This window comes from Dinoponera quadriceps, unplaced genomic scaffold, assembly GCF_001313825.1.
Source record: "Dinoponera quadriceps isolate SergipeBrazil2010 unplaced genomic scaffold, ASM131382v1 scaffold1169, whole genome shotgun sequence".
NCBI classification, from domain to species: Eukaryota; Metazoa; Arthropoda; class Insecta; order Hymenoptera; family Formicidae; genus Dinoponera; species Dinoponera quadriceps.
This window is the reverse complement of record NW_014555522.1, coordinates 424,137-446,063: the sequence shown is the minus strand read 5'-3', so window position 1 is coordinate 446,063 and position 21,927 is coordinate 424,137. Positions and strand designations below refer to the sequence as shown.

Sequence of the window (21,927 nt, the reverse complement as noted above, 5' to 3'; positions counted from 1 at the left end):
TATATATATATATATATACATGTATGTATGTGTGTGTGTGTGTGTATATATATATATACTATATATAATACAGTACTAGTCGTCATCTTTATGTGTTCCAAAAATATTCTAGTTGTCTGTGTCTCTCTTTCTCCAAACAGCTCTCTCATACATCCACTCTATCCATTTCATACACACTCTTTCTTCTCTGTCGCACATTATTTATTACATCTATCACTCTGTCACAAGCCGCGTATGAAGCCACATAAATCAAGAAAGCAATCCGAATACTCGCACACATCTCGAGCTAATCCAGTGTATCTCCTGTCTTTAAGGATAAAGGGAACGCAGAACTTAAAATGTTGAAGATATGTGGATTTTATGATATTAAAAAAAATCTATACAAAGATAATGTACAGTGGAAGTATCTTACTGTGACTTCTTAAGATAATAGATCAATATTTGAGAGTTTTGCATTCTGATTCGTTTCTGATCACGAATTCGTTTCTTATCGATAATAAAATTATCAGAATATGTATCCTGAACTGAACTATTTTTTTCCTTTCTCCTTACACGTACATGATAATATATGTACGATAATGACAGGTGAAGCACACAAGAAAGGAACAATACATAAAGTATCTCTTTTTTTTTTTTTCGTTCTGTGACAGGGTGGTCAAATAATACCAAGTAAAAAGTAAACAGCCATCGATACCGAGGACCTGCCCCTCCCATGTTCGTGGCAGTATTTGGAGGAAAAAAAAACAGAAAACACTTCACGCTTTTATGTTGACAGTTAAAATAAAGTGCCACGTACGCGACCAAGAATATTAAATATTGGTTCACGGCAATTGTTAAGATCACAATAAAAGGTCAAATTACATTCATCGAATTAGTGTAAGTAAAATTCTTGTTGACCACCCAACACTCACGGAGACGATTATAGGACGCTGCTAAACTTATTTACAAAGATAGCTATGCTCACAGAGTCTCTTACTAGAATTTCATAATTTATACTTACTCTGTACACATACAACCGAGACTACTACTAGCGAATTTATGTATGTACATAATTTGGCGGTTGTCTGTTTCAAAATACTTAAAAATCCTTACGCGACAACGCACACATTCACATTCGCTCACGTACACGTGCATACCAACGATCGCCGCCACACACACTCCATAGCTGCGTGAATACTATTCACCGATATTGATGTCTAAGTGGAAGAAGTTTCGGCCGGCCCTCGCTCAATCGTTCGTGCCGAAAAAAGAAACAGTTATAAATATCGAGAGCCCCGCCTTGTTTATCTCGCGAAACTAATATAATCAATTCTTTAGTTACTACTGTCCGCGTGTAAACGAAGCTTCGAACAGGCGATAATACACGACGTCATATCTACCATTGCGAATCCTCCTTAGACCTTATTTTATCCTCTTTCTTGAGGTACAATCGTTGATATTCCTCCTGGTAAGTGACATAATGTGTATTCGATTTGCCGGGTTTTTGAATGGCACTGCCGACTGGAGAATGACTGGGAGAAAATTTCATCTCTTGCAACTCTTGCAACTCTTTCAATGACCGCATTACCATTTGCACATCTTTCTCCTGCTCCGTCGGCTGTACTATACTACCCAGGTTATCGTCTGCAATGAAACTGTCTTTCCGTTTATCCGATAATCCTCGCGGCGATGTGTCATCGTTGATGATCTGGCTGAGAAAGTTAGTCGCGGCAATCGTTTCCTCGTTCTGTCTCTGTTCCTGCTCTTCTCTCGAAAGGGTCGCTTGCTGCGGTATAGGCACTATGTCTTGGGTAATAGGCCCTATTTGCTGCTCGAGCATTTTCTGATCCTTTTTCCTCTTTTTTGCATCGTGTGACGGTTTATGTTTCACTTCCGCGCACCGATCTCTTTTCTTCTCCTTCTTCTCGGTTTTATTGACTACTTCGATATCCTTATCGTCCAATCTCTTGTCGCATTTCGCATCGGTGTTTTCGTGCAGGAGTCTGTGTTTCATGTTCTGCGCTGCTGACGAATAGGAAGCATCTTGCCTGTACACGGAATGATGTCCAGTCTGGGCTATCTCGTTCGTTTTCGAGTGACTCGCTGATTCCGTACATGCCGTGATGGAAACTACATCTTTCTTTGCCTCCGTGGCCTTTCCCGACAGTTTGTGATAATCGTTGACGGGTGTGATGGACAGAGAGCTGTTCGTTAGATCCATGAGATTAAATTTCTCGACGTGGCTCTTAATCGGCTTTTGAGCCATCAATTGAGCCGTAGGTACAACGGAAATTTTGCCAACCGTAGAGTTGTTAACAACGTTAATCGTGACGTTCTCTTGCTGTTGTCCCGCGTTATTCTCCGCGTGTTTGTCCTTGTGTTTACTACTGTGTTGCTTCTTATCGATACCCACATCGTTGGTCCTCGACGACGCTTGATTCGCGAAATTGATAGTTGAATGTTCAGCACCGATCTGAGTTCTGGATGCGTTCAATGGTATCCTCTCCCTTTCTTGACATGAAACACTATTCACATTTGCAGTATCGTTCCTCGCAATGGAATTGCAAATTTGAATATTCCCAGCAGCAGCAACGTTATTTGCATTGGCCATTTCCTTCGGTTTTTTCAATTTCTTCTTAATGCTAAAATCATATTAATCCGTTGATATGAAGAACTTGCGAACATTTGATATTAAAGAAGTACACAAGCAAGCGAATTTAATAAGACAAGAAGGCAAGGCGTATAAGAAATAAAAAGCGCCAAATCATAAATCGTAATTATATATTTAATAATAAATAAACAAGAGTAAAAAAATAAATATATCTGTATAAACTAAATATAGATAATTCAACGATCTTGGTGCATATATACACAATAAGTTAAGGAAATGTTTTAAAAGCAGTGTAATATTGACTTTAATGATTTGCATACGAATTAATATTTTAGGCAGTTTATCTATAAATGCATCTAGCTGAATATCACTCTTGTAGAATTCAACTTTTTGCTAGGAATCCATTAATATGTAGCGAATGGAAGTACAAAATCATATTAATCCAACACAATCACCTTCCTAAAACATACAATGGGCCAAACAATAGAGCTACCGACAGACAACTATCTGATAGCGTGTGACAACGCGCAATTTCTTTCGACTGTGATTTGCAAAGCAATTAGTTAAAGATATATCTTTGGGAGATTTTTCCGCTTTTCCGATATATATTAGTACTTCTTTCACCTTGATAAAAACATAAACATTATACAGTAGGGTTTAGTTTTTCATGCGCTAAGCGAAGCATAAACAGTTGAAAAGTTTTCTTCTCCATGCTCGTAAACGGTAGAATTTAGATTTTGATGAATCTAGATAGATATTGATGGTTATGAAGCGCGTTATAACGTAATACTTACACAGGTCCAACGGGACTACCGAATTTTATCAAAGTTTGCAACCGTACACAGCCAGGTGGCCACAATGGCAAAACATTAGTATCCATAAAAGTGGCGACAAACGATTCCATGCTCTCTTTTCTTGGTCTAAGAATCTTGAAATAATGCCTCCTGGCATTTGCAATTTCAAAAACAAGTTTTCTAAAATAAAAATTTACATTTATATGCGTGAAAACATACGAATTCAAGATATACTTGATTTTATATATTATTGATCGATAACATACTTTGCTTCGTCAGTCCATGGAAATCGTTTTCGTGGAATCTTCGGTTTGTCTGTATTTTTAGGAACACCATCTTCTTCGCTGCTTTCTGCATCCGCAGGAGACCCTTCGAAACCCCTGAAATCGATCAATCCGTCATATTTAATCGAAAAATATTATTATGAAGATACATGATATCGCGATGACAAAGAATGATGATCAGCATTTGTTGTGACAGAATTCCTCGATGCGACACATTCTTCTCTTGGACAATAGCATACGACAGTTCATATGTGATCAAATCACACCTAATCGTCGAATTGTGTCCCAAATCAAATGCATATCTCGTTCAATACAAAAGATGATGCTAGTGACAAACTAAATACTGATACTGATGATAAAAAGCCCCGCATCTTCCTCTGCTTTCTCAACAATGTATCCGATGAAAAATGATTACTGAGTAATGAAATGTTTTTTTATCCATATGTGAACATAATTGATCATGAATGTTCGTAATTAATTGAGAGAGCAAAAGCGTATAAGCATGAATAGATCAAGGGAGAAAGATAAAGGCAGTAGAAAAGAGAGGGGAAAGAGATGAAGAGAAAGAGCAATCGGAGAGGCGAGAATAGATAGGGGTTCCTCTTACGAGGGGCGCCTTACCAACAGTACCGATATATCTCCCAGTATAATTGAGGACTGAGAAATAAAAAATTACAATGAGTTTAGGTTCAGAAAATTATAAACTGTAGTATTTACGTACTATTAGTACTTAGTAACTGTAGTATTTATGTACTATTAGTACTTAGCAAAGTGGATTTTTTCTATTCGCAGATATATATGCATTCAAAATTTTACAATATATGTTTATAAATTATAAGAGTTAATTTTTCACTATAACAACCCGTTAATAAAGCAGAATCAAAATATAGAATTGTAAAAAAAGGAATAAAAATCAAAACATTTATCAAACTGCTATTATATGATATATAATAGAATTACTCACTTTTCGTCAGCAACTTTTTGGCATTCTTTCATATATTTGTCCATAACCGATGGCATGACGTTATCTATGAGCATCTTTAATCTGAAATTAAGAAAATAAAAATTTTACCATTTTTCTTATAATATATTTAATCAACGAATTTAATTAATTGTAAGAAATAGTTTTTTTGAGAAATACATACGAGATGTAGACAAAAAGTTCGTGCACTTAATTCACTAAAATTTATTTTCAATTATTCTTGTATAGAAAGGAGGTCACTCTCAAAATACTCTTCCTCAGACAGAATACACTTTACCCAATACTTCTTCCATTGCTCAAAGCAGTGTTGCATGTCATTCTCTAATAAATTTTTCGGGAACTTCGCGTTTTATGTTTCCGCAAAATGTTCACTTTGCATAGTCATTTTTATTTTAGAGAATAAAAAAAAATACTAGAGAGGCTAAATCGGGCGATGGTCCACAGTAATAATATTGTTTTTGGCAATAAATTCACGCACAATAAGTACCGTATTCGAGGGCGCATTGTTGTGATGCAGGATTCAGTTATTTTCTGTCCACAATTCAAGTCGCATGTACACGGTCGCATAAACGTTTTAAAACTTGCACATAAAATACAGCATTAATCAATTGTGAATACGTTGAATGTTTGAATGTCATGAATGTCATCAACACAAAACGTTGTTGGGCGTCTTCTCGTGCATCGTCATTGACACTCTCCCTCCTTACTCTAAAACGTTCACCCGTTTAAACACCGTTCAACGCTTCATAGTAGCTCCACATACGCCATCTGTAGCATTTCATGAATTTCTGATTCATTTTTCCCAAGTTTCATAAGAAATTTGATATTGATTGTCTGTTCTGTCAAAACAATGCGCTCCATTTCAATAGTGCAAAAAACTACACTCACAATTATTGACACAAAAAACTGCATGCGCCCTCGTTAGTGATCAAACTTGTACTGAACGTCCATTAGACTTCTTACTACACGACATGCCACAGAAATCTATGGTATTGCCACGTCAGCAGAAAAAAATTAAGTGCACGAACTTTTTGTCCACCTCGTATATTACAAAATTTCCGTAGATCTTAAAGCAATTCTTTTCCTACATGAACAAATCTTACTTTTGCATTGGTTCATTCACTCTATGCTCCGCATCTTCCAGATAAAGTTTTTTAGCCCTACTGAGAAGAGTAATTTTCTTACAAGGCAGAAATCGTACTAGATGGTCGTAAGTTTGTAACCTTACGCTAGCCGAATTCATCATCCGTAGTTTCTTCTCTAAACTGTAACGAAAATAACATGTGTCCTAGCACCGTTCTCATGACTTTTTTACGATCATTACGATTTATAACTCACCTAAAAAGTACATCGTTTACCATACTGTTGAAGAATTTGCTTTTGCCATCTTTGCTATTGTCAGCGTGAATCTTCAATTTATTCACCAACTCTTTTACATCCTCGGGAAGATTTTCTGGTAATGGCGCTTCCTTATTATACATTTCCTCCCCGTCGGATTCAACGTAGAGGCAAACGCGTGATTTCCCCGAATCGAATGTATCTCGACTCGACGTATCATCTTCGACCCTAGCCGCGTTCACAACACTTTCAATCGCGTCGTCGATGTTGCTGTCTTTACCACCGAACCTCTTCAGATCTATTTTTTTCACGTCGAATCCGTTACTATTGGACGATTTTTTCTCAAATTTCTTCATATCGAACTTCTTATCACTTATTTTATTTTTTTGTAACTCCGGTTTTTCAGACTTCTTCTTCTCCTCTTGATCCTCAGAAGCTAAAATCACAAAATTATTTAAAGAATAACAAAAATTTTCACTTAGATATAACGATTTGTAATAATGAGAAACATTACCTGTACCACCTTCAACATCAGTCATCTCACTCTTATCCTTCCGTCTATTCAAGAGGTCCAGATCCTGTTGAGAATTTTGTTGTTGCTGATCTTGCGTTTGATGAATTTGCGACTTTTTCCTCTTTTTGCCATTTTCGTGATTAATTTTCTTCTCGCTATTGTCCTCAATTTTTCTCTGTGAAAGGTTGTTATTATTATCGGTTCTTGAATTTTTCTTTGAATAAACTAATAAGATGCACAATATTGTGTTTGTGTAAATTTCGGTTACTTTTCGTGGATTACTGCCGGTAATATCCTCCGTCTCATCGTCGTCCGACGAGCTAATGGTTCGTTTCTCTAAACGTTTAGGGCTATCCACATCTTCGGTGTCTTCCTCGCTGCTCTCGCTGCTCTCTTCTTCATCGCTATTATTATTATTATTATTATTGTGGACTAATGAGTGTCTATCAGCCGCACGGAATTCAAGGGCTCCGCAATTAATATAGAAGCCCCCGTGTGCCGTGGTCATCTCCTCGGGTACAATTTCATCATACTGCCGAAAAAATAAAAGAATTAAATTAAAGAAAAACGCGCGATGCTTTATCTAAATTACTTTTTCCTACGCAAGAGATATCAACTACGTACAGCGTCAGTATTATCAATAAAGGAATCATTTTCATCATAACCCGCACCCAAATCCACGTAATCGTCATACTTGTGTCTTTTCTTTCCCATGGTAGACGTTCCCTGAAATGCGATAGAGAATATAAACATTTCGAAATTTCACTGATACTGAAACCAATGTCAGAGTTCGTTTCTAAGCTATCACACGTACATATTTCGCTTCAAATCGTCTCGCCATATCGCGAAGTTTATCTTCGTCATCATCATCGTCAAATGGATCCAAGCCATTCGTAGTATTCTCATCTGCCCTCTTCTGATCTTTCCTTCGCTTCTTCTGTAAAGCACATAAAAAATCGTTCATTACATATCTATCGAATATCCGAACACACTTTGTTCTGTTGTAACACCAGACGTTACCTATTAATCTACAGTGGATCGCTCCACTTCGCCACTCGCGATATGACTTTCCACGTCACTTTCACTACAAATTCAGATCGATCGGAATAATGACACACACATATATATACATACATATATGACATATGACATATACATATATATACACATGCGTGCAGTTTAAACACAAATCCCGAGCACTCAGATATACTCGTGAAAATACGATAATTGACTTCGAAAGGGTGCCTTTCGCGTGCGCCGATACCAGGAGCGCATATCGCAGTTAGAACGTCGTCCTTGCGCTTTCGCGCTCTCTCGCTCGAGTCGCGAACAACCACCTCCTACGGTCTCCTGTTCTCCTGGTACAGGGACGCCGAATCGAGTGATTGATCCTGCCAGCGATGTGATTGTTAGTAATCGAAGGTGGTTCCTTTTGACACTAACGTCTCGATCGAAGACTTTGTCGAGCGTGATCACCGTCCGGTTAATTATTCGATCGATCAACCGAGATCCAGCACAAGAATACCACACAGCGTTGCTTTCACTTTTCTACCGCGATATTTCGCCGCTACGCAATTATTATCGGGACTCTTAACAAAAGGGGAAAATGGAGAGGAGGGGAGGATTAACCCGGTAACACGGAACAAGTATTTCCAGCCGCGTTTGGCAAGTTAAAAAACAAAAAATTCACTGAAATTATAAAGTTGCACGCAAGCACGCGCGATTATCATATGGCGGGATTGCAAAATAAGAGAAACGAAAGAGAGAAGGGGATAGTTGCAAAACGTAACAACGCATGCCCATCTTTACCGCCCGTGTGTGCATGTGCCTACGAATCTAATCATTTATATTTAAAATCAGACGAGAATTCAATTTTCAATTAGAACTTCCGATTTCACATTTAATCTCGCGTTACAACGGATAATTTCAAGGGTGAAGGTCAACGAGCGATTTTCAACTGTAAATTTTCAAACTGTGCGCCCCTCGCTTTTCCGAAATTTGATTCGCCGGTGATTCGCACCACGTTTTCGAGACACGTGCGCGCGGCCAAAACAAAGCGGCGCGTGAAACGTCAAATTCGATTCTGCGTTCTTGCATTTCAACAAACTAATATTTATTTTTATTTCCTCTGCAAATGAATGAACAGGTGTACGAGATACGCATAAAGGCGAAATAAAATACATTTTAAAGTGTATTCACCGCTGAGGAAAATTAATCCAGTGATTCTGACTAATGATATCGAGATAATTAATATTTGAACTTTATCAGTGTTTTAGATATACGTTTAACGATTATCTTGGATATACGATCGAACAATAAAAGTTAACACGACTAGAAAATATAAAATCCGGGAGTCTTATGGAACGCATTTGTGTCATGTTAGGAAATATAAGGCCGAAAGCGAGGTAAGGAAGACAAAGAGAAAGCAAAAAAATTTCAAAAGAAATTTATATGTTTATTGCTTTCGAAAATATTTCCTCTTTTATATATATATATATATATATATATTATATATATAGCACAAGTAGGAATTTACAATAGATACCGTACAAAATATCTGACGAGTGTTGAAATTTTCATATATTTATAACAACAGTTGCAACCGGAACGCCCATTGTCAAACCATGCGAAAATCCAAAAGAGAAAGTTTCTCGAGAAAAAAAAATGTAAAGAGTTCGTGTAATTCAAGTTCGAGAATTTGTCGAGCGGCAAACATTTCTCAGGTAAAATTCCTTTCTCGCTTAGATTCGTTCTGCCAAACGTCCTGCTCACCGTTCCGTGAACTGTAGAGATAATTACAAATATATTTGTAGCTTTTTCATCGAGAGAAGGTCGGGCGCGCTAATTATTCATCAACATCGGGAGGAGAGTGAGAGAAAGCGAGCGAAGTATATAGAGGGGAAGAAGGAGAAGAGGTTTCGCGAACGCGTGACATACGGTCTCGCGAGTGGCGTATTCGATACGTGCCGGCGGTCACGAGTCTCGCCTCCGGTGCATCGATCTACAATTCAGAAAGGAGAGCCCGCAACACGCTCTCTCGCGCGCGCGTGAAATAAGAGACTCCGCGCGACACACGACGTAAATGCGTGTGTCGCGCGTTGTCCCTCTCTGTCTCCCTTCGCTTCGCGTCCTCCGTTCTTCATTCTCTCCCTGTTCCATATCCTTCTCTCTTGTGCAGCGACGAGTGCGCGGTCGAAGGGAATACGTGGCTTGCGAAATAGATCGTAGACGTTGCGCACACAAACGAATAAGGCATCGTCGTTGCCGCTGTTCTCTCCCCCTCCCCCCCTCTTTTTGTCGATCTTCCTCTTCCTTGAAGAGTACAGAGCGAGAGAAACGGGGAGGGGGAGAGAGAGAGAAAGAGATAGAGATAGCACGCAATAGAGAGAGAGAGGGGAAATTAAAGACGAGGAGAGCTCGCAATGCCGGACGGTGTCGTCGTCGTTCAATGGCAACTCTCGCAGAGGCGTTTTACGATCAAAAAAGGGCCGCGCGAGAAACGCCGAGAGAAAGGCGCACGTCCTCTAAGGTGTGTAATCTGACGCGCCCGCCTTATAGCCTCGTGACAGCGTGCATACGTCGGCGACGCAGCAGCCCGGCGGCACGATGACGTTGACAACGCGCGAATACGGCGGAGGGCCGCGAATCGATCAAGGAGAGTCGGTTTTCGCCCGTCTCTCGGACGGAGGATGCCACGTTCTTACGCGAGGGACGGGGACGGCGGACACGGCGATGTCATCCGTCCGCGCGCGCGATGACAATCGCGCGAGCGACGCGCCGCCGGAAAACGCCGACGATTCGGAGTATTTTCGCGAGCGTTGCCATCTGTTCCCCGCTGCGACACACGCGGTGTCCGTCTCACTTCTCGCCGTATGTCGCGCGCGCGTCACGACGCGCACGCACGGCCTCCCTTCGATCTCCCGTTTCCGACCAAAGTGCGGCACGTTTGTCTCGCGCGCGCGGTCAGACTCACCTCGGCCGATTTCAGGAGCTGCGCGTAGTTGAATTCAGGGCATGTCTTCTCGTTCGACTCCGGCAGGGTGAGCGTGAAACGGAAGGAGGGAGCGAGCTGCTTGCCCATATTCCCCTTTTTCTCCTTCTTCGTAGCGTGGCCCAGGGACTCCGGGAACTCCAGGGTCTGCAGAGGTACCCGTTTCGCCTCTGACATTCCTACATTTAGCACCGAACTTAACGCGGATCACAGAAACACTGCGGACGCTGCAACGGCGGCAACATGGTACACCTCTCTCACACACTCTCTCACTCGCCTAAACACCGCGCGGACACCGCCGCTCACACGTCGCCATCTTCGGCACGACTGTTTTTAGAGTGCGCTGCCGACGCACCGCGATGCCCGGCACGCTGCGCCGCCGCTCGGCTAAGACGGGATTTGCATTGCGTTTGACAGCCGCGGTTCTAGGAATTTCCGACGAGCGACACCTTTGTCTCTAGAAAAGCTGTTCCGCCATTGGTCGCCTTCGCTCGGTGACCGTGCGTAGCCCGAAGTTGGCAGCTCGCGAAACAGAGAGAGAATCGCTTTGTTTTCGTCACTACCTCTCTCTCGCTTTGTGTTGCACTAAAGTATCACCTCACAGCTGTCAATGTTATGCGACGATAGGAAATCGAGAGCGTAATTCGAGTTCGCGCTCGTAAATTGAAATCACCTCGATGGTGTGTCGGTAAAAGGATGTTTAAAAACAAAGTGGCGTTGGGATATTTTTAAATACATCTTATTATGAGAGCTCTGCTACAAATATATCTTAATCACATATATGATATCTAATATTATCGTCACATGTATAAGAATTCTTGTCATAAAAATGCGTCACTAAATAATCTCGATTATGTGTATATTAAATATCTCTCATTTGTGAATGCCTGCAATAGTAAGAAAATGTCTTCTAGATTGTTATACATTTTTATACCGTATATATATATATATACTGTAATTGCACATATTTGCAAAATTGATGCAATTACAATAAATGTAAATACATACAAAATCAAGAAAACCTGAATCTATATAATTGGTAGCTCTAAAATCTGCTAAAATGCTATATGCTATAGAATTAAGAATTATTCGCACTACTTTCTCTTATAACTATTAATTCTAAAAAACACATATGTGTATATACATTATTTAACCAGGTGTCCCTGGATCATTTTCAATAGCTGGGTTTTTCTTTGCTATCTTAATTGCCGAAAATTGCTGACCTAAAATCTTCATCACATCGGCATGCCTTATATTATTTTTCTCCTTCTTTACCGAGTTGTAATTCTGTTTCACATAGAGTGCGAAACCAGAAGGCTCTTTTTTCGAAGTTTGCACTTGTACAGTGCCGGATTTTGTCGTTTTATTGACTAATAATTCAAACTTCCCATAGCAATAACCACACCGTTTCTTCTCGATATCTAAGGACTTGGAATGCCTCCCAATACTATGATAAATAATAACAGTTTTAGAGATATCATAGCGAAGATAAATTTTTACCCGATATAACTAATATGCTGTACCTGTAACCACAACTTGTGCATCTGTACGTGAATTTGGTCTTAATTTCGTAATCGTGGCATCGACGAATTGGTGGCAATTCGGGGAACGTCCTCATTGCTTTATTAGCCCTGTATTAATGAAAAGTGAATTATATAAAACTTGACACGTGAACAACGAACTTACAATATCCTCCAAGTTATCATTTAATTATGAAATATGATAGCATAATACATACCATCCTGTCCAAAAAGGTCCATGACCGTCCGACGTATCATTTATTAACCAAGCCGCAGCATGACACATTTCATGAATCAAAGTGTCTCTTAATCTATCTGGTGTATCCAAAATCTATAAATTGTACACCATTTTAATTACGCTTTATTAAATGTACTTGTATACATGTAAATGATAATTGAAAGGAATGAAAATGTACCTTTGTTGCTAGTACAATCCTTGAAGATTTCACGACACCAGAAAGTCTTCTCACAGACTTCTTATTGTAACAATATCCTGCGGTACCTCTCATACGGACGTTCCATTCAATTGGTATATCTCGTGGCAATTTATCGTCGAACACTTTTTCATTATACAATTTATACAATTTTTTGCATAATTCTTCTTTCAGATTTTTGTAATCCAATCTATATTTTCTTGCGTCAGGATGGATTTTGTTCATTGAAATTGTACTCGATAAAGATTCCAAAAAGCTTTTGTGTCCTAAAAATCTATTTGTCGTAATAGATTCAGATTTCGTTGTTACTTTAGGCGGCTGCAGCGTATTAGTAGTTTCTAAAAACATATATATATATATATATAATTATTCCTTTTCGTGTTTAAACAAATGCATTAAGTTCCTCACTTTTTTTAGGAGCAAGTTTCGGTGGTACGTAATCTTCAGGATCAAATTCGCTTGTGATGGAACTATCATCGTCACTGAATGTTAGTACTTTTCTGCACAAACTCTTCTTGGAATCACTGGATTTATCGTTTATTTCATCTTCAGTATCAGTATCGCACAACGAGAAAATGCTAAACAAGATACTGTTTTATTAAATTATATTTCTACACAGAGATAAATAACAAATATAATGTAGACGTACTGTCTAGTCATAGCCGACACTGGCATGGGTTTGGTACGTTTCTCTCTGGGTACCGTACTATCCGTGGAAATTCTGAAGTTTGTTAAAGCAGTGTGATACATACTATCGCTATTTTCACTCGACAATGAATCATTTATAAAACTATCTTCTTGTTTCTTGTATCTTTGTTGAATTTTCCGCCTTATATCTGATCTGATATTACTTTTTACTGAAAAGATGTTTCCAAGAAAATTATATTTTAATGAGAGATGAAATTTTCGCAAAATATAAGAATTTTTACCTGAGTTGGACTCGCCCAGATCCACTGTATAATATTTATCCTTTAATATAGGTTTCCTGTAACAGAATATAAAATATATATCGTATAAAATATATTTAAATTTTTGGTGAAAATAAAATTATGACAAAAATATAAGTTACCGTTCCGTTTGTACAGCTTTAACTATTGTTTTAGCGGTTTTCTTCCGTGGCTCAGTTGTTGGTAATAATACATTAGCTTTATTTCTCCATGATTTACCATAAAGCTTATCTAATATATCCTCACAATTCTTTACATTCACGTTCTCAGAACTGTTTACTGACGACGATGATGAGATCTTTTTATCAGTATGTGCTTTTGGTAAAACCATTGGTCTCTCTGGTGTACAAAACTCAGAATTATTATTTTTGGATCTTTGAACGAATCTATCCAGAGTGTTTTGTCGTGTCGAGAATAGGTGAATTTCTCCCTTACTGTTAGTAATTGTAGTTTGCTTCTCCTTAGTATGCACCTTGTTGATTTGCCCTCTATTATTTGGAGTTTCATAGTTCAATTCTAGTCTTTCTAGACTACTATTTCCAGAATGTATACTGTTTTTTGTGCTCGCAGGTATGTTACTGCAAGAGCTGTCGCTTTGAGAATCAGATTGATTTGTCATAAGCCACTGTGTGATTTGTCTTTTTTTCCTTTCAGATAATGGTCTGTGAAGATCTTCGTCCTTTGGTGTGTCAATAATTATGATGCTATGCGCTCGATCACACGACTTTGATGAATTAGTTTGTGAGTCAGAAATAATATCATCTTTAAGAGTCGTTTCAATAACACCTAAACTGTCATTATGACAATTTATTCCATTATTATTTCGAAGTGATATAGCTGGATGTATTATATCCTCATCTCTGTCTGTACTCTCATCAATTATTATATTAGTTTCTCTTTTTTCTCTGAGAGAATTATATACTATTTGTGTAGATTTTATATTTTTGAAAATTTTGCAAGTATCCTCTTTCGTAAGTTCGACTCTTCCTACATTATTTTGTTGCGGAGTATTACGAATAGTAAATTGATTCAATTTATTCTGAATACTGGAGCTAACACTGCTTGGCGTAATTATTTTATTCGTTTCTCTAACGTTATATATTTCATGCTCTTTATGTGCATCTGTATCAGATTGTCTAATTTCTTGCCTCATAGGTGTTAATGTAGTACTTCTGTAAGATTTTTTTGAATTAAACTTACTTGTCTGTTTTTTAGGAGTCCTATCATCGCTCATGTCACTACTACTCGTAATAATAGCAGTTTCGTTAGAAATGTAAAATGTTTTATGATCTTGTACACTATCTATATGTTTCTTATTTAAATATTTATCAGATATAACAGATAATTTCCATGGTAAATTAATCTTTTCTTCTTCATCCTCCGAAGAAGTTTCTGAAATGTAAAGTCTTTTGTATTTTACATTTTTATTTTTCCTCTTAGAAACTGGAAGAGACTCCCATTTTGATTTATCAAAATGCTCAGGTGATGAGCTGCAACTAGAGTCACTAATCACAATAATACTATTCTCTTTCTCCTTCTTATTATTTCCCAGGAGTTCATATCTATCTTCTGTAATAGATTCTTCAGAAAGTTGCAATATAAAATCTTGCGAGTTGTTTACAGAATTTGTCATGTAATCAGATGTCATCTTTTATTATCTCTCTTTCTTTCTTACTTAGCTTTAGGTAATTTAATATAATATTAAAGATATATCTGCAACAACCTTTTAAAAAACATAGGACATACATATATATATACACTAATTATTATTTCTAATTATTTATCACTTACCTCCGTTTTAATATCTCTATGCTCACACATTCTATTTTATCATGCACATCGCGTAGTAATGGTTTTTCGGCAAAGGAGATAGATGTGTCGACCATAAAAACAAACAATCAACAGAACTCTCAAGCACGTGACAAAATTCGGTAGTAAATACATGGGAGAGTCCATCCATCGGTAGTAAATAAATAGGAGAGTCGGTTTTATCAGCACATTATACGGTATTAGTAGCTATTTTAACGAATTTCTGTTAAACAAAGGTAATAACAATGTTATTAAATAAACAGTAACGGAGGAATCTGCAAAATACGGTCAAAAGTTTCAAACCATCAACAGTCCGTTGAGTCGCTACGCTGTTGCCAACTTTAAAAGAATTAAATCCAGATATTGAAGTGATTTTGCATGTTGTAGAGGTTAGGGATACAAAATATTTACGCCTTTTTTAAGTTCCCTTAAAAAATTATTCCTTCTATCGAAATAAGTTATTATTTATATTTTGTTATAAAAATTGTCGCTGCTAATTAAATGTTGGCGTAATTTGAAAAGATACACACCAGCGCTCCCTCAGGTGAGCATAAGCACGATATAGCAATCTTGTATATTTGGATACCGACGTTCGGTCTCATAAACGTTCTCTAATTATCTCCGAGAAATAACAGAATAATAGGATCTTCTCATCATCTCAACAATAAGCTCATTTCATGTATAAAAGATACAATATACTATTACAAAATATAATTGATATTTCAATTTTTTACTTTCGTCTTTCAATATTATAATTGTATGTATAGTGCGTAGTATAATGAACATTTTTCCATTAAAAACTTTCCTCGTAATATTACAACCTTCCGAGAAAAGAACATTCTAAATATTTATAAAATTACGTCCATGCTACAATATCTCTTTCTCTTTCGCTCTTATTTTCTTCTCTATGTCATTATCGGCTGAGTTTCCGTTTCGTCGAGTCTCATTATTCCAGTTGGCAGCAGAGGGAACTACTATAGCAATTTCGCGTAATGGCGGAGGGAAGAAAGTAATATCGTCCACTTCTCGGGTATGGTAATGATGGTATCTCAAGATCTCCCGATTATAGAATCTCATTCACGTCGAGGGATCGTTTTTCACGAAGGTATGAATTTGAAGCAATCCCAACTTTCCTTCGCACATGAACGGAAGCATCTTTTCATCTTCTAATGCATTATACAATTCCTGTCGTGGCCAGATAGCGTAGTATTTTCTTCGCGAATATTCTGCGAATATTCAACGTAGCGTTCACGAATATACTTTTATGAAGGTATTCTCTCACCAAAAATATACCTGATACCGCATAGAATATTCATGAGACATATTTTCTGGTTATTAAATATCGGGGTATTTACAAGTTGATGCATATTTTAACCTAAAATTGCTGCGTCGCTTGCGCAAACTCCTGGTAAGCAACTTTGTCTCGCGGGAGATATCATCATTCATCGAAACTTCGCGGAACTTTTCTATCCCGATAACGGGAGCGACCCAACGATAACGCTGATTCGCCGCGTGTCCGAAACGACCGTCAAACGAGAACGAAACTCAATCAGGATCTCATCTATCGTATTATTCGCACAAAGCAGACCTCAGATTGGATTATCTATTCGCGCTTCCCGCCACACATTATGTACTCTCGCAGCATAATACTCGTGATGCGCACGTATAGCCGCAACAGGAGATTATGGCGTATCCACGATTAACTGATACCGCCATGATCCTCCGATATTTTGCATCCTAATGCTTGTAATACGCGCAAAATGCAATGTCCATCCGGCACCGCGAAGATTAAATTTCCAAGGCCGGTGGTAAGAAAATTCGCAATGTTCCGTGATTTGAATAAATTCCTCGCACCGTCCTTAAATCGATTTTCGACAAAATTTCAACCCGCGGCTCTTTATCAAAGTGTTTCGTCGAAACGGTCGAAATTCAATTTCGCACGTCCCGATCACATCGCGATCGTATCACGCGCGCGTATATGACGAGCTTAAAACGCCAACCAGCAATGTATTCATCGTAACTCGCGCTAATATCGGTTCAGTGGCTAATGCCGCGAACGCGCGACGCTCACAACAGAGAAAAAAAGCCGAGTGAATCCGCCAACATTGGTTATTCAATTTACAGTCGAGTCTCGACGAATAGCCGCGATAGGGTGCATCCATCAAACTCTATTTCGGCTGATAGCGTATATACCAGATTGCATCGCTTTCTCTTGTTCTGCATAAATTCAAAATTGATCGTATCGTCATAGCGTGTGACAACGTTTATTGGTTATTGAGCGTAGCTTAATCCATTCTGCGCGAAATTGAATATAAAAGCCTCGAAATGGCGCTTCACCGTCAGGTTTTAATTCACTCGGGCCGGAAAGTATTAACGAAAAATCCGTCCTGCGATTTATGGACTACGATTTTGGTGAAAAATTGACGTGCGATATATCGCACGAGGGTGCGAGGTATGTGTACCGTACTTATGAATCGAAAGGCAACACAGAGCTTAACCGCTGATTTATGATCTCTTTCGGTCGCTTGTCCATAAAACCAACAAGGGTACAAAGCTCAGCGTAACAGTAGACAATGAGACACCGATTATACAAGGTATCCCGTAAATTATGATACAATCGACGAGGAGAGGTGGTTTTTCGTAAAAGAATGGGCGGAAATACAAACCGTTTTCATCGAAAGCTGTGCGCGGTCGATCTGAGAGAATTCATCTTACATCTTTCACTCGTTCACGAGGAACTATCTTCTCGGTTGTATTGCGATTTCAATCCAAGGCAATTATTTCCACATAGAGGCGAATTTTGATGGCACAATAGTGCACTCGATGAATATTCCGTTCAGTGTCAATTGGAGCGCCGATGTAAATTACCCGCCCGTAACACGTATTCACGCGCCATCTAAACTCGATGCGAAGGTAAACCTAATCAGTGAAGTGCCTTTATTAACCAGACAGCAGATAGAAGGAAAAAAAACTCACCAGTGGCGCGGCAAACGCGAATTATCTGGTCGTTAGCGTAGAATCCAATGCGCGATCTCTCGCGATGGATCCGAGAGAAGCGCGTCTCCGCTTTGTGAGAGACGCGGGCGAGGTCGGCTGGCCGTATTGTGAGCGGCCGAGATTCGCCTCGTGAGCCATTCTTGACATTAAACGTGATTTAACGCGGGCGCGTATTCTTGAAAGAAACGGGACGCGCTGCGCCGCGCCATGTCAGTGCGCCGATACGGCCTCGGCGCGCTGATAAAAGCCCCGCGTGTTAGAAAACAATGCCAATACGGATAATGACGGCCGCCCACGTGAACATTGCGGTAAATATGGACAGAGCGTGGAAACAAAGAAAAATTTTCCACAAAAGCCCGGCCTTTCGCAAGACAGTCGGGGAAATTACGAGGCGGGCCGAAAGTAAATTCAGCGTATCTACCAACGTGCCTCGTTCCCGTTCAAATAATACCTTACATAATGGGCGCAGGAAACTTCTCTCCTTCTTTTCCTCTCTCTCCTCGGTCCTGTATGCCTATTTAATTTTCTCTTGGTCAACGCTGAATTAACTTTCGGTTCGCTCGGTGTAATTGTTCGGTAACGGACGTCCTCGAGGACGTATCTGAGAAAAAGTGGCCGTTTTGGGGAGCAACGAAAGCGTTTTAATTCCGGCCGTAATTGACGGTGTGAAACACGCGATTGATTCGCCCGGGTTCGTTGTCGACCACTGAGGATCTTCCCGCATATTTACGTGGCATGTTCTGTCGTATTTAAGATTTACACTTAATAGGCTACTTACGAATAACCGTGCTGTTTTTGCTCGCTGAAAAAGGGCTAACAAGAGAGTGTTCGGGGCAGCGCGTACCAATTTGCGTAAAATGTATTCAAATCTTTCTTTCCCCGCAACAAACGGCAAACAATCGACGAGGTTCCGGGAATGCCAATTTCAAACGTATTTGGCAAATAGATCTCGCCAGTATGCTGCCCACGAATAAAACTCTTTCGGCTGATTGATTTTTTTTTGTAAAGTACACATTGTCGAATGTAATATGTTACTCTTGTTACATTTCCGTTAACCTTTCAATCTAAAACTCAATTTTGACGCTATATATTTCGCGCTCAGTGTGTGTTATATATACATACATACATATATATATCGCACGTATCCCGCATTTCGCGTGTGTACGCGAGACCGATAACGAAAGAGGAGATCGCAATCTTCAGTCGGCCGTTTAATCAATAATCGAGCGAACGAACGTTGCGCTCAACGGCCGTGCAATTGATCACTTTTTAACATCGGATGCGGATCACGTGACCGTCTAAATAAATCAGATTAACCAAATCTGATCTCGTCCTAACTTTTCCGTCTTCCCACCGACAATTCCGCCGTTGATATACAATTTGGACGGCGCCCGTTTTTCTATATCACGTCGAATTCATGAGAGTATCAATTCCCCGATAACACCTACAAAAACATCCCCCGATCCGGCCAACCTGTAACTCGTGTTAACCCTGCGATTGGATGCCTCCTGCAGAGAGAGAGAGAGAGAGAGAAAGGGCAGAGAAAGGTGGTGGAGATAGAGAGATGCAGGAGGTGAACGGAGATCGCCGGAGCAGCCGGCATCGCATCGGGCGCGAAAATCTGCGAGGTTTACCAGCAACTAGTGGCGTCGGCCGAAACTCCGAACCCCCGAGAGAGCCCTACAGCCTCCTCTAACCCACACGGCACCCCTCCTTCGTCGAACAGAGAGCCTCGTTCCCCCATTTTCCACGAGAATCCTCCCTCTCGCGCCTCGCTTCCGCCACCCTCTCTCTCTCTCTCTCCCCCTCGTTGCTCCCTCTTTCTCCTCCCCCCTCTCTGCCTCTCGTTCTCTCGTCCTCTCTCTGTCTCTCGTATTCCGCGTTCCTCTCGCGCGCTCGCGCGTTCTTCGGCCTCCGGAGCGAGTCGCAGCATCCGTTGGACCGTTCCGGACTTCAGTCCACGTCGAGAACGCGCCACTGTCGGGACCTCGAAGAGTGACAGCCACCCGGAACCTCGCGGCCGACGTCGCGTGTCGGAAGTTCATCGATAAATATTACCCGAGACGTACCGATGTAACCTTTCATCAACAAGAATCCAAATAAAAACGAAAGGAAATTGTCGGAGACAAGCAATCGACGCGCGAGATCTTTCGTGTAAGATCAATCATCCGAGCGACCTGAGCGACGCAACACAATCTCTTCAACGCTAACTTCCTCGGTCGATCCGCTATCGGTATCGAGCAAAAATAAATCCATCGATTCATTCGATTCACGTGTCAGTACCAGCTGGTACAAGGTCAGATTATTCGCGATCAACGCTGGTACCGGCCCTGTTCCATTGGTACCGCGCGCGCGTCACGGAGGTGCGTCACGTAGAGAAGTCGGCGAATCTCGCGAGACGTTCGGGGGGCATTCGGCGATCTCGTTAATAAGTTTCCTGCCGGGAAGTTCTCCGTTTCGGGAGAACAGCCGACGTCAGAAACAAGCAACGGATGCCCGCTGGATGCCCTAAGGGTTCGCAGGTTATCCTAAGCCGGGCTAGCCGGTTGCGTTCTGATGCCGACACGTGCTGAACGCTGAGGGTGCGGAGCACGAGGGAGCAGAGCCACGAGGGCCCGCGGGGAGAGCTGAAGAAGAGAGATCTCGGGCCGGAAGACTGCCGGGAGTTGTTGCCCAGCCCCGGCGAGGCGGACATCGGGCCCGGATGCTCACGAGAACGAGACGCCGGAAGCGCTGCCACGTTGGAAGGGAAAATATTGACGGCCGTCAACAAGTTCCTTACAACGTCCCCTTTGGTTAACAAGGTCAAGTTGCTGATGGTGAGTACCGCATCCTCTTTCCCCCGCCCGATTTCACCCTCTAGTTTCTCCCTCGCTTTCTCGCTCTTCGACCCCCTTTCCCTCGCCGACTCGCAAGTACGTACGCGCGGCCACTGACTCGGCCTCCGTTCAGTTTCTCGCTTTCTCACTTCACGTAGGAGGACACATGTTCTCGAGCTCGCTTTGAATGCAGTTAGTTCTCAGTTGTTGCACGGCACTCGTCGCGATTGTACCGTCCGCGAGAAGTTTCAGGGTGATGTTCGACGTTACAGCGGGGAAGGTGCAAAATATCGACACGATTTCGACCGTTGATGGGGTAAATCAGTTCTTGAAGTGAAGTTTCCGTCGATATCGGTTGCTCCGTGCATGCGAGAAGAACGATCAGAATCTTTAGTGATTAAGACACGGGACGTCCTCAGTTTTCCGACGCGTCACAACGCTCGTGAATGCTCTTTCGAGCATCGAGCTTTCAGGTGCCGTGGAGATTAAGCTCTCGATGTAACAGACATTTTAATTAGCGGCGGAACTTGAACACCCCGTGTTCGACGTATATTTCATTAATTTTGGATTCTATCGGGACGCGTGAGCAATAAAGGTTAGCTAACGCGCGGTTGATTATTAGAATTCCTCACTTAGTTGATGTCATGCATAATTTACGATTATTCACCGACCTTCCGCTTTGAAGCTCAACCGTCCCTGCTTCGAGTTTCCCATCGTCGTGGAGAGCTTGACGGAGCGTGAAGCATAATTGTCGATCCACTTTGCGCCACTGATCGTGTCGACGCAGCAGTGTCACTCGGATATTTGTCACCCAATACCTATTTGTTTTGCAGCGAGGTGATTTTTGTTGAATTTACCAGATAGAAACTTGCCAGTTCCATAAATGTCGGCGTTGGAAAAACTGATGA

The 21,927-nt window shown here is 40.7% G+C and overlaps 3 protein-coding genes across 7 annotated transcripts in view; 1 reads left to right on the top strand and 2 right to left on the bottom strand.

Moving 5' to 3' along the window:
- Positions 1-547: 547 nt before the first annotated feature.
- On the bottom strand, positions 548-10,833 carry LOC106744591 (ubinuclein-1). 2 transcript variants are annotated; one of them, XM_014619506.1, is made up of 12 exons: positions 10,476-10,833; positions 7,317-7,439; positions 7,127-7,228; positions 6,771-7,034; positions 6,503-6,677; positions 5,989-6,424; positions 5,754-5,915; positions 4,633-4,713; positions 4,290-4,325; positions 3,651-3,764; positions 3,385-3,564; positions 548-2,621 (listed from the first exon to the last, which is right to left on the bottom strand). In XM_014619506.1, the coding sequence occupies exons 1-12, from the start codon at positions 10,668-10,670 to the stop codon at positions 1,376-1,378; spliced, it is 3,114 nt and encodes a 1,037-aa protein (XP_014474992.1). In that variant the 5' UTR covers positions 10,671-10,833; the 3' UTR covers positions 548-1,375. The 2 variants fall into 2 exon arrangements, with proteins under 2 accessions (XP_014474992.1, XP_014474993.1); XM_014619507.1 differs by lacking the exon at positions 4,290-4,325.
- Positions 10,834-11,365: 532 nt separating this feature from the next.
- LOC106744599 (putative leucine-rich repeat-containing protein DDB_G0290503) lies at positions 11,366-15,885 on the bottom strand. Of its 2 annotated transcripts, XM_014619520.1 has the most exons (9): positions 13,517-15,885; positions 13,377-13,432; positions 13,097-13,304; positions 12,856-13,025; positions 12,430-12,785; positions 12,232-12,344; positions 12,017-12,124; positions 11,717-11,940; positions 11,366-11,380 (listed from the first exon to the last, which is right to left on the bottom strand). In XM_014619520.1, exons 1-9 carry the CDS (start codon positions 15,040-15,042, stop codon positions 11,367-11,369), a joined length of 2,775 nt encoding a protein of 924 aa, XP_014475006.1. In that variant the 5' UTR covers positions 15,043-15,885; the 3' UTR covers position 11,366. The 2 variants fall into 2 exon arrangements, with proteins under 2 accessions (XP_014475006.1, XP_014475005.1); XM_014619519.1 differs by lacking the exon at positions 11,366-11,380 and having other exon boundaries at positions 11,425-11,940.
- A 274-nt stretch (positions 15,886-16,159) lies between these two features.
- Positions 16,160-21,927, top strand: part of LOC106744596 (neo-calmodulin-like) — a 63,452-nt gene continuing 57,684 nt past the window's right edge. Inside the window, exon 1 of one of the 3 annotated variants that reach the window (XM_014619513.1) lies at positions 16,160-16,308. Coding sequence is in view for 2 of the 3 variants with exons in the window: in XM_014619511.1 (XP_014474997.1) it covers positions 21,466-21,492 (27 nt within the window). In the remaining variant the exon portion in view is untranslated. Of the gene's footprint in view, positions 16,309-20,080; positions 21,020-21,451; positions 21,493-21,927 lie in introns of those variants that run through there. The other 2 variants (XM_014619512.1, XM_014619511.1) reach the window with 2 other exon arrangements.

What these genes read in the sequence shown, in the direction of transcription:
- LOC106744591 (XM_014619506.1), bottom strand. Translation starts at nt 10,670, where the DNA reads ATGTCAGAGGCGAAACGGGTACCTCTGCAGACCCTGGAGTTCCCGGAG. An exon ending in AGCTCCTGAAATCGGCCGAG is followed by an intron (nt 7,440 to 10,475) that starts GTGAGTCTGACC and finishes TGTGCTTTACAG; the next exon opens with AAGAAGCGAAGGAAAGATCA. An exon ending in GTGAATGAACCAATGCAAAA is followed by an intron (nt 4,714 to 5,753) that starts GTAAGATTTGTT and finishes TCTTAATTTCAG; the next exon opens with ATTAAAGATGCTCATAGATA.
- LOC106744599 (XM_014619519.1), bottom strand. Translation starts at nt 15,042, where the DNA reads ATGACATCTGATTACATGACAAATTCTGTAAACAACTCGCAAGATTTT. An exon ending in AAAGCTGTACAAACGGAACG is followed by an intron (nt 13,433 to 13,516) that starts GTAACTTATATT and finishes ATTCTGTTACAG; the next exon opens with GAAACCTATATTAAAGGATA. An exon ending in GGACCTTTTTGGACAGGATG is followed by an intron (nt 12,125 to 12,231) that starts GTATGTATTATG and finishes TCATTAATACAG; the next exon opens with GGCTAATAAAGCAATGAGGA.